Below are 12147 nucleotides of genomic sequence, written 5' to 3'. Positions count from 1 at the left end.
TTTCCAGGGATTTCCCGGGTTCTTCCTCCACCATTAATACTGGCCGCCATGTATAGCATATCGTGTGCTGAAAAATGGCGTTAAACCCTACAACAACAACAACAACACACACACACACACACACACTGATTTAGTTTTCAATCTCAACATACAAAGTGACTTGTTATCAGTTATTTCCAGCCTAAATATATCATTATCGCAGTTTTTGAAATTGTAGTAAAATTAACACATAACCGTTTTTTTAACATTAACTTTATATAAATATCTGTACATGGTCTTTTCCAGCGATTTTTCATCTGTTTGCCGAAGACATTACTTTGAATATGCCCTTCTCACAGTCGTTCGAAACTTTATCTCTCAGAATTGTATTAAGCTCGATGTATAATTTCAAATACGGTTGCTGTTTGAACAAGATTACGCTGTGTATCTTTATTAGCTTTAAGCCATATTGAACGATAAGCTATACGTTTCTGTAGTGAATGACGTACTTACGTTTGGTTTTCGATGTGTTCATTATCTTTGGTGCAGACGGGTTTGCACTCCGTAACATTATTGAGCTTATTTTGTAACTCAGATAAATCATTTTCGTCTGGCGCAAGTTTTCAAGAATTAATTGTAGTCATTAAAATACAAGTCCTGTAAACAGATGTCCCTATACACTTGCAATTGCTTAACGGCATGTATTGGCTCATGACCATCCGATAAGAGTATTGGTAACTAGGTACATAATGAGTCACCTTTACTTTGACATTTCCTAGTCACCTTCATTTTTCATTTTTAGCTCTGCTGGTCATAGACCAGAATCTTATGGTTTGTCGTCCGTAGTAGGACGTCCATTCGTCCATAAGTACAAGATTGCTATCGCTGTTCCTCCTAAACTACATGGATGGTTGCCTTGAAACTTTACACACACACACACACACACACACACACACACACACCATGGTCCAGTTGGTCCTAAATTATAATGGTGCTTTTGTACAGCTAAATTGGCTTCTGCAGCCGTCATCTTGTACTTTTGTTATCTCTCCGGAATGGATGATCAGACATGGGGTTTTCAGAAAAAGGCGTCGTATGATGTCTAGTTGGTCTTAAATGATAATGATGCCGATCTGACGTCAAATATGGCAACCATCTTGAAAATATTGTTATGACTACATCTTTTGTAGTCTGGTTAGTCCTAAATTAAAATGGTGCCGATCTGAATTCAGTAAGGCCGCCATGGCAACCATTTTGCTCATCTTTTTATCGCTACTCTTCCTGAATGGATGGTCGTATCAGCCTTGAGTTTTCACCAAAAGACTTATTATGATGTCTATCTGGTAACCATCTTACAAATCTTGTTATCACAATTCTACTTGAACAGAAAGTCATATTGTCATGGGGTTTTCACCACAAGACATCATAGGATGTTCAGTTAGTCGTAAATGAAAATAGAGCCAATCAATCTGATGTCCAGTATGGCCGCCACAGCAACCATTTTGAATATCTTGCTATTTCTAATCCTGAATGATTATCACATCTTAAAAATAATGTTACCTATGCTCCTTTCCAAAGGATGACTGTATGAACATTTGGGTTTTACCGATAGACTTGCCTTGTTGGTCCTGAATGAAAATGGTGCTAATCGTACATCAAGTATGGCTGCCATGACTACTGTCCTTACAATTTTGTTGCCACTACTCCATCCTGAATCATTATGACATTGGGTTTTCACCAAACGACTTCTAATCATGGCCACTTTTTCCTAAATGAAAATGGCGCCAAGTTGTCATCCAGTATTTATACCACAACAGCTAACTTGAAAATCGTATCATTGCTGAAGAGTATCAGCGCTTGTTTCAACACTCAATAGTTAAAAGGATGTAATTTTCTTATTTTGAATTCATGTATAAATTTGTTTGCCCAGTAGAGCGTCACTCCTTTCTAGGGACTCTTGTTTTCCTTACCATGATAGTCTGAGTGGTATTCATTATTTATTTCAACATGTATAAGTGTTTGCATGCAATTTCATATCTTATTTCACTCTCAATTATCAATCTAATCTATCAAAATGTCTAAGTACAACAGCTGATATATTTATTTTATGCAGCATGAGCTAAACTGGGTAGTGTAATTGGTTAATGCCTGTTTCATACATTAATTACGAAACTCCTCGAAAACGTTAAGTATCAGTAAAGTACCGTGCGTGACATGATGTTGATGTAGATCGCGAAGTGTGTTCACGTTGACATTTTCCATATCTTCAACATATTGTTATTTAATACATTCGAAATTTTAAGTGATTAGTAGAACTTTATTATCGACGGGGTAGCAGTTTCATGAAATGTTTAAAACTATCCATGCATTCAGTTGGTAAATATCTGTTTGTAGACATGTAGGTCTCTTAAATTGTTAGTGGGCTGTTCTTTAAATGATCTCTTGAACCTAAATCTGTATACAACCCTAATTCTCATTGTAGCTTTTAGCGCCTTTCCTTCTTTCATAAAATTGTTATTTTTGAGTGAAAATAGATTTATCATCGTTAACATGTATGATCTTTATTGCTTCATGCGGATTAGTTTTTAAAATTGTCTTGATAACAAATGACTATTATAACCGGAGAAATGATGAATTAATAAGTGTGTGTATTTTTAGCATTGATAATTTAAACTGCGTTCGATATATATTCTGTGATCCTATATTTTCCTGTTAAGAATGTACGGTCTCTAAATTTATTGCTAACAGTTTCTTTATCACGCTTGGGGCAGACGTTGATAGAGTTAAAATTATTTAAATCTTCTTCTGTAACAGCATGTTTCGCTTTTTTCGCCTTAATTCTTCGAAAACTTGTTTTGGAATTTATTTTACTTATCAGGTCGTAAAATACATAAATACAGTTTGTATACAGTCGATTTCTATCTGTTGCACATTACCTTTGGGTAGACACAAAACTCTGATGGAAGGTGTTTCACAGTTTTGATTTTCCAGGATTCCTCTGTAAAATCTGGGTTCAAGTCAGCGACACACTTCGTGCCTTTGGTACCTTGACACGTTCATAATAACAATAAATATTATATGGAAAATATGGAAAGTTTAATTCATGGATATTAATTATATATTTTACATATGAACCTTCGTCAGGAATTATATTTATCGAGTTATCTGCATTATACCATATTCTTTTGTGAAAGAATTTCTCTTGAGTGCTAGAAAATCCCATTTGCTTTGCTTTTAGAAAAAAGTTTAATTTATATTTTACATTATTGAAACTAACTTGCTCCTAGGCACATTCGCCTTGGAGACACAAAATATTTATCTGAGGTCCCGGTTATCCGAGTGGTCTGAATCACTCGCCTTTACCCATCACTGCCATCTCACCTCTTTCTTCGTGGGTTCGAATATCAGGCTCGGCAATTATCGGTAAATGAGGAAGTTTACCATTAGCTTTCCGTAGGTCGGTGGTTCTTACCGGACTTTTCTAGAGTTCTTCCTCTGGCCGACATGTGTTGGCTATATTGCGCTGAAAATGGCGTTAAGCCTAGAACACAACGTTTTTATCTTAAAACATAGCTGTGTAAGTTAGTAAGATTACAAAAAAAATTAACAATATTTTCTACACTGAGAAATATATTACTGAAATTAACATACATGCACTATTTTCTACTGTATGATTTTCTAGATTTAGAATCTATAACTGACAAGATTACAATCTTGCTGCGTGCCTACTCATAACTGACACCGCAATTAATATGTCAGTCATAGAATATAAAAGTATTATGATATACGAGTGGTATTTGAAAGTTTATTAATATTTGGTTATAACCTTTTTTGTTTCATTGAACCTGTCAATAAATGCAATTCCGATCGATAAACAGAATAAGGTTCTATAACAATGATTTTCATTTATGTATATGTGTGTGAAGTAACATAAGAAAAACATTTCTGCTTCTGTGCAAAGAGCATACTGAAAAATTGGGAACTCTTGAAGTACTCTCTGACCGATATAATTGAAGTACTCTCAGACTGATGTAATTGAAGTACTCTCTGACTGATATAATTGAAGTACTCTCTGACTGATATAAAGGCCAACTTGGTTTAAATTTACGGATGCAGTATTCTGTCATATTCTACCATTCTGAGTTGGTTTTATGGTTTTATAGCTGTTCGCGAATCATGAAAAGATGACTCATGTTATAAAAGACCATTGTGGCGATTGTTGAGCGGGATGTGGTTGCTGAGAATGGGGCAATGATGACGATGCTTGATACACAGTACAGTAGTTTTCTTTTATCACAGGCATTAATTCCTCAGGTATTTTTTAACATATCGAAGAATCATTTGAGCTCAAAAAGATGTGTACAATATGGTCCCTGCATTTGTTAACGGCAGATCAAAAACAGACTCAGGATGAAATCGCCAAACAGCAACCCGCCAAATATGAAAAGAGTGATGAGATTGTTTGAACGAGTTTGTCTGTCACAGGTGATGAAACACGGATTTACTTTTCTGAGCCCGATTCAAGTGAAAATAGTCTTTAATCGGGGAAATTTAGCAGTGACCACAAATCGCTGGACGTAGTCGGCATATCGAGAAATCTTTATACACATTATTGTTCGACGCAAAAGGCCCCGTCATCCATGCACATGTGCCTGACTCTACAAGTGTCACTGGACATTTTCATGCCTCCAAAGTGTTGCCAAATGTTGTGGAACAACCTGTCAGCTCACTGGTATCTGAGACATCCATCTGCTCCATCGCAACTAACAGGCGGACATCAAAACTTTGCCACACCCTCCATACAGTTCTAATTTAGCTCCATGTGATTTTTTGGTTGAATTAACTGATCAAAGATTTGCTGTGCAGCAGATAATTTGAAAGCTGCCTTGCAGTTGGACGTGCAGTTTTCCAGTGTATGAACAGCATACCGAAAAGTGAACAACAGCTGGTGTAATAATTGAATACTCAGACTGAGAAAGTGCCTAGAGGTTCATTGGGGAGTACCGTGTCGGAATGCACTCGTAAGGAATAGGCCGTTTCCCGCGTTTCTGCGTAGAAAAAATGCACAGAAAAGTTCAGTATACATGCTTTTTCATTTTTATCCTACTGCATCAGTAATCAGTGAGTGAGGCATTGGTGACGGTGAACGATTTTTATTTCCGAATGCGATATCTCTTATGGGCATAATCGTTAAATGTGTAGCTTGAGTGGCTACAGCTTGATGCGATACCTCTTATGGGCATAATCTTTAAATTTGTAGCTTGAGTGGCTACAGCTGGGTGCAATACCTCTTATGAACATATTAGTTAAATGTGTAACTTACGTGGCTACAGCTGGGTGCGATACCTCTTATGGGCATAATCATTAAATTTGTAGTTTGAGTGGTTACAGCTGGGTGCGATACCTCTTATGGGCATAATCGTTAAATTTGTAGCTTGAGTTGCCACAGCTGGATGCGATACCTCTTATGGGCATAATTGTTAAATTTGTAGCTTGAGTTGCTACAGCTGGGTGCGATAGATCATATTGACATAATCAATTAAATTTGTAGCTTGAGTGGCTACACCTGGATGTGATATATCTTATTGGCATAATCAGTTAAATTTGTAGCTTGATTGGCTACAGCTGGATGTGATATATCTTATTGGCATAATCAGTTAAATTTGTAGCTTGAGTGGCTACACCTGGATGTGATATATCTTATTGGCATAATCAGTTAAATTTGTAGCTTGAGTGGCTACACCTGGATGTGATATATCTTATTGGCATAATCAGTTAAATTTGTAGCTTGAGTGGCTACACCTGGATGTGATATATTGGCATTTATAAGCTGAAAGTTTACCAGAGATAGTAAAGTCAATATACAGGCTCGGATACGAAAACTATTTTCTGAATGCTCGATAGCATTATTTAGTTATCAAGCTTGTAATCCAGTATACAATATTATTGATCTGAAACAATTTAACATAATTTGTAATAAATTTAGCATTCAGCCAGATCATGTCTGACGATGTGTCAATGATGACGAGTGGTGATGAAATAGAATTAGTTTCAGATACATGTATATATTTTTTAAAAATTCATTGATATGAAGACTTTGTTTTATCAATTAATTTATTGTTAATATTGTTTGAAGATTTTGTTATGGATGAGAAGTTTCAAATCTACCATTACATAAATGATCAGTCAATGGTGCATCAATTATTGCATCATGAGTTTGGTCCTCACGTTCATCTTCATCGCAAACAAGATTTCCAATAGTTTAGCCAAAACCTTTTAAATCTTTAACTATTTAAATTAATTCAAAATTGTACTTGAAGAATTTTTCTTCAGAAGATAAAATAAGAGTGAAAGAAACAATGAAGAGGGGTAATATAAACAGTAATATAAAATTATTACAGCAAATGGAATATACAGGGGAAAATGGCATAGTTTGAACTGACTGTGTGTTGGAAGAAATGGATGAAAAGTAAATTGTGAAAACACTCGTAAATTCGAGATCAGCAAAAAATGTCAAAATCATTTTCTGATCCTGTAATACTACTGGTAACATATCCAGTGAGTAAATTCTACCGAATGATAATGTAAACAAATTGCAGACAGATTTTAACATTGTGCGAGATAAAGTTGAACTATTTACTTTACTAGGCTTTTATCGTTTAGGATTGGATTACTTCTATCAGCATGTGGTGCATGTTTGATAAAATTTGAAACATAAATTGTAAGAGAAATATCAACAGAGAAAGGATAAAAGCATGACATTGAAAACTGTACATAACACGAAACTGAAAATAATGCTAATAAGTGTGGCATGGATACTTTGTAATCGATGCCATTTGCCATTTGCCAAGGATATAACAACTGTTGTTATTACAGATGGATGCTTTGTAATCAATGCCTTTTGCCATTTGCCAAGGATATAACAGCTGTTGTTATTACAGATGGATGCTTTGTAATCAATGCCTTTTGCCATTGGCCAAGGATATAACAACTGTTGTTATTACAGATGGATGCTTTGTAATCAATGCCTTTTGCCATTGGCCAAGGATATAACAACTGTTATTACAGATGGATGCTTTGTAATCGATGCATTTTCCCACTGACCAAGGTAGTAACAGCTGTTGTTATTACAAATGGATGCTTTGTAATCGATGCCTTTTCACACTGGCCAACGTTGTAACAACTATTGTTATTTAGTGTCTATTCAAATATGTAGTTAAAAAATTTAGAGGTGACAAAACAGTTTAAGAAGAAAGTCATTCCAAATCACAGAATGATCACGTCAACAGTTTTGAAAGCTTGGAGGTTTTACAGTCTTCATTTGCTTTCTTTTATTTATGATATTTTATCATTTTTACAACTCTTAGTAATAATATTCATACATGTTGTGTTTGATCAGTGAAATTATTTAGTTCTACTGGTCATAGACCAAAAGAGATTATTGGATGGTCTGTTGACCACTGTTCGTCCATCCATCTATTTGCACACGTTTGATATCACTACACCTCCTGAACTACTTGGAGGATTGCCTTGAAACCTTGTATGCACATTCGTCTCATTGTCCAGTTGATCACAAATGAAAATAGTGCTGCTCGGACAACCAATATGGCCAACACAGCTGATCTGACATCCAATGTGGCTGGCCAGGACAGCCATCTTGGAAATCTTGGTATCGATACTCTTCCTGGTTGGATGGTCAAACCAGCATTGGTTTTCACTAAAAACTTCTTATGATGCCTGACTGGTCCTAAATAAAAATGATGCCAGTCTGACTTCCAATATGGCTACCATGGTAGCCATCTTACAAATCTTGTTACCACAACTCTACTTGAACAGGAAGTACTAATAACATGGAGTTTTCACCAGAAGACTTGTTATGCTGTCCAGCTGCTCTTAAATAAAAACAGTGCCTTCCAGTATGACTGCCACATCCATCTTGAAAATCTGGCTATTGCTAACAGTGAATGGAAAGTCATATCTTGAAAAAATTGATATTTCTACTCCTCTCCAAATGGATGATTACATCAACAGGGGTTTTCACCAGTAAACTTCTTATGATACACACTTGGTCCTAAATGAAAGTGGTGTCAGTTACATCCAAATGGCTGCTATAATGACTGTCTTAAAGAGCTTGTTGTCATTACTCCCACTGAATGGGTTATCATTATGACATAGTGGTTTCACAAAAAGACTTTTACAAATATCTATTTTGTTTTAAATCAAAATGGTGTGAAGTTGACATCAAATATCTGTATCAAAGCAGTTAATTTGAAAATCTTACTATCGCTGAAAAATATCAGATACTATTTCAACACATGACAGTAAAAAGAAAGATATGGTCTTTCTTGAATTTCTGGAACTTCCTTTTATCCAGATTAGCATCAATCCCATAGAGGGACTCATGTTTAAGGCTTCTTACTTCCTTGTGGAAGATTCACGAGATATGTGCAATCACACTCCTTGTTTTTTCCTGCTAATTTTTTATGTCGATGTGCTTGTAATTTTCTTGGTTTTTGTTGTAGGACCCCGATCTCAGAAACAGACTACTTGATTAACATGAACAGGAAGTCCTGGAGCGAAACCCCAACTGAAGTGAAAGATGTGTATGGAGAGGAGTACTTTGATGCTTTCTTGAAGAATATCACAGAACAGATGAAGCGAGCTCGTCCCAATGTAAATGAGGTCATCGAGCTGATGCTGGATGCTGTCACTAACGAGAATCCAAAGAGTCGTTATGTTCCATACTGGCTATCCAACATCAGGGTCACAATATTGACCTATCTGCCATCAAGTGTGACTGACAAACTCTTCAATGTATATATGCCAAAAAAGAAACCATCATTAAATCGAATGAATAGCAGTCAGATGAATCACAATTAATATCACTGAATTCTGGAGTGTGATCTGTTCTACACAGATATTGCAATCAAACCATTTCTAAAATGATTCTTGCTGTTTGGAACATGACTCAAATGTTGGTGTTTTCCGTGTTGGAGTTTTTGTATAAATGATAACATTAACCCCGGTGACTAAGATATTGACACTTCAATTCTAAGTATTCACAGTTAAATGCCAATTACACTGCCATCAGTCTCTCTCATGCATCACCAAATACGTGAGTGGGATCAAGAATGCAGATGAAGCAGTTTGTTGTCTAACCAAAACAAAAATATAACTTTATAGGTATCAAGTTTCATATATTTAAGAATGTGATTTGATCCATTTGTCATTTTTCTTTTATTATTTTTTTGGTCTAGTTTGGAAATACCTGACAAAATACTTCAAAATGCGAAGATCCTGTCCCAGCATTTGGGGGCAAAAGCAACTTGGAGTGAATATGCATCAGTTGGTGGGTATTATATACACATATGTTACCTTCAAGAATATTCAATAAGAATATTCAATCAGATATGATATTACTTCACGAAATAGTTGGCTGGCACTAAAAAAAATTTTTGTGGAAATAACAAATGAAAGTTATGAACTAGTCATTTTTATTCAGACTGTTTCATCTGCATTCAAGATCATAATTGCACCAAACTTAAGATCACATGGTTTCCTTGTCACACCATTTTGCAGTACGTGAGGAATGTGGTTTTCCCAACAGAAGTTTTGTTTGCTTCAGTCTTTTGTTATTCAAACCTCACATGTGCCTTACATGTGGATAGAGGAAGAATCCTTTCAGATTGGGGGCTGCTGGGTTCAAGGTCAGGGTCATGATAACTGAAAATATATTTTCCTTTCTGTTGAAATGTCAAATTTCCTCAGACTACTTTCAGCAAATCTTCATAACTAGACTGTACTTGGACAGGGACAGAGCTGAACTGTGAAAGTTTAAGAACACTGCATCTAATACTGTAGTTTCTTTTTTTGTTTTGTTTTCGCTTGATATGCCATTTCTTGTATCTACTTTTCATTATATTTCATAAGGAAATCTAAACTTATGCAGAGGCACCTCCTTGCTGATTCTTGGTCCCAGAGGTCAAGGTCAATGTCAATGGAGAAAAACTTATAATCCCAGATAACAAGTCTACTGTCCTCAAGTTTCCAGCAACCAATTGTTTTGTTGTTTTTAGTTACATTACATTCGAGCTAGAGCAGTTCTCTATGAAACCTGCAATCAACAGATCAAAGGTTAATCTCATTGGACGTGAACTTGAAAAATTTTATGTTGGTACTCCACTTGCACTAGTTACTGTTTTGGGGATGGGAATTGGAGAGAATGAGACATTTTTCACATGGCTATTTTGTTTATACAAACCATAATGGGATGAGCAATGTTCTTATATTGCACCTACAAGAAATATTTTAGCCCATTACAGAAATGCATGGTATCATAAGTCATACATCTGGGCAAATATTGACACATCTATGAATTATGGGATGCAACTCTGACTCGTACCTTCAGTATATGTGTGACAGCACTATATAGCAATCTTTGCATTACTTCCAATGGAAGGTGGGTGTCAGAATTAATTCAAATCTGACATTTGAGACATGATCCAGTTGTGGCAATTTCAGTACACTCCCCTTTCATAGCAATCTAGGTTATCCGTACATCCATCTTTTTGTTCCTTGTTTCATTTCCACACAACAGCTAGAGTTCTTCACCATCTGCTGTTACAATGCTTAAAAGTATCTTGCACTTGGGACAAGGAGGAAACCTATCAATTTCAGGTCAAATCAGTTTGAAGGTCAAGATCACAGGAACTGAAAGAAAGACATTTGTAACCACATACCTGTTGATTTTGGAGTAAAAAAGTTAAAATGTGAAGCGACTCTAAAACAGTAATGGATTCCCCATGATATCACAAGTTTTTAATCATCTTCTCTGACCAGACTGCATTTGAAACAAGGAAGACATGTAATTATGTTGGGATTTAAAGGATCAATAGATCCAAGGTCATTGTCACCGAGACAAAGAAGAAAATGGTTTCTACAAAATAACTTGAGTTCTTTACCTTTTATCTTGACAAATTTTGTGGACTGCATGTTTTTAAGACATAAGATAATACATATTGATTAAAAAAATCAAATAACACACCAATGAAAAAGGCTTAAAGACAAAAGAATTATACTGTTTACCACACAGTGGTATGATAATTTGCCGTTTAGAGTTTACAGTGCTTTTGTATTAAAATGAATTGATTAAACTATTTTTGGCAATAAGTGTTTTTTACATTAAAGACATAATAAAAGTGGATGTTAATATTTAGTGCAGTTATGGTGTTATTTTCATTGGTTAAATGACACTGCTAAAACCCAATGAAGTGCAAACTGATATATTTACATGTATTTCATTCAATAAATATTTTATTTTATACCCATGGTTTTTATATAACATATTAACCATTTCATGAAGTTTACATGTGTTCGAAGACTGAATTTATTTGGTTGGTACTGTTTCAGTATCAGTTTATGCCAAAGCATTTCTCTCGTAGTAAATTGTCACTTTGTCATTTAAACATAGTGATATTGAATCTAATTGATTGTGCCATATCAACCTTATTCATTGTAATATTTTGTTTTAATTTTACAAAAAAATAAACTGAAGTGATGTAAGTGTTTATTTTTTTTGTAACGCTTCAGAATCATTTTTCCTGTCACTCTAACTCTCTCTTGAGTATCAGATGAAGGCTTTCCTTAAGGATAAAATAAAGATTGTAAGCATAGGAGTGCCTCCTGAAGTGTATATATTTCTCCTTTGATAACACAACTATCTTTCTTTATAAGAATTAAAGACTTTTTTATACATATTTAATGTATTTATTAATTATAACATGCATAACAATCGATTGCAATTTTATTTGAAAGTGTGAAATTTAATAAGACTCAAATGCTACATAAACAGTGTCAATAGTGAAATATGTAAATGCTGTTTTGATGGTGTGTAGTTTAATAAGACCCAAATGCTACATAGACCAAATCAAGAAGTATGTAAGTGCTGTTTTGATGGTGTGTAATTTCATAAGACCCAAATGCTACATAGACCAAATCATGAAGTATGTAAGTGTTGTTTTGATGGTGTGTAATTTAATAAGACCCAATTGCTACATAGACCAAATCATGAAGTATGTAAGTGTTGTTTTGATGGTGTTAATTTCATAAGACCCAAATGCTACATAGACTAAAGTCAAAGAGAAGTGTGTAAATGCTGTTTCAAAGTTT

At 35.1% G+C, this 12147-nt stretch overlaps 1 protein-coding gene across 1 annotated transcript in view; it reads left to right on the top strand.

Moving 5' to 3' along the window:
* The window catches only part of LOC149805903 (17-beta-hydroxysteroid dehydrogenase type 6-like), an 87394-nt gene extending 75853 nt beyond the window's left edge, over nucleotides 1-11541 (top strand). Inside the window, exon 5 of the mRNA XM_089950665.1 lies at nucleotides 8502-11541. Within this exon, the coding sequence (XP_089806791.1) occupies nucleotides 8502-8859 (358 nt within the window). The 3' untranslated portion in view covers nucleotides 8860-11541. The remainder of the gene's footprint in view (nucleotides 1-8501) is intronic.
* The last annotated feature ends 606 nt before the right edge of the window (nucleotides 11542-12147 follow it).

The sequence above is a fragment of the Sinohyriopsis cumingii genome, chromosome 2, assembly GCF_028554795.1.
Source record: "Sinohyriopsis cumingii isolate HCF-2022 chromosome 2, ASM2855479v2, whole genome shotgun sequence".
In the NCBI taxonomy this organism is placed as follows: domain Eukaryota; kingdom Metazoa; phylum Mollusca; class Bivalvia; order Unionida; family Unionidae; genus Sinohyriopsis; species Sinohyriopsis cumingii.
Note: the sequence above shows the minus strand (reverse complement) of the source record. Positions and strands in the feature narration are given on the sequence as shown.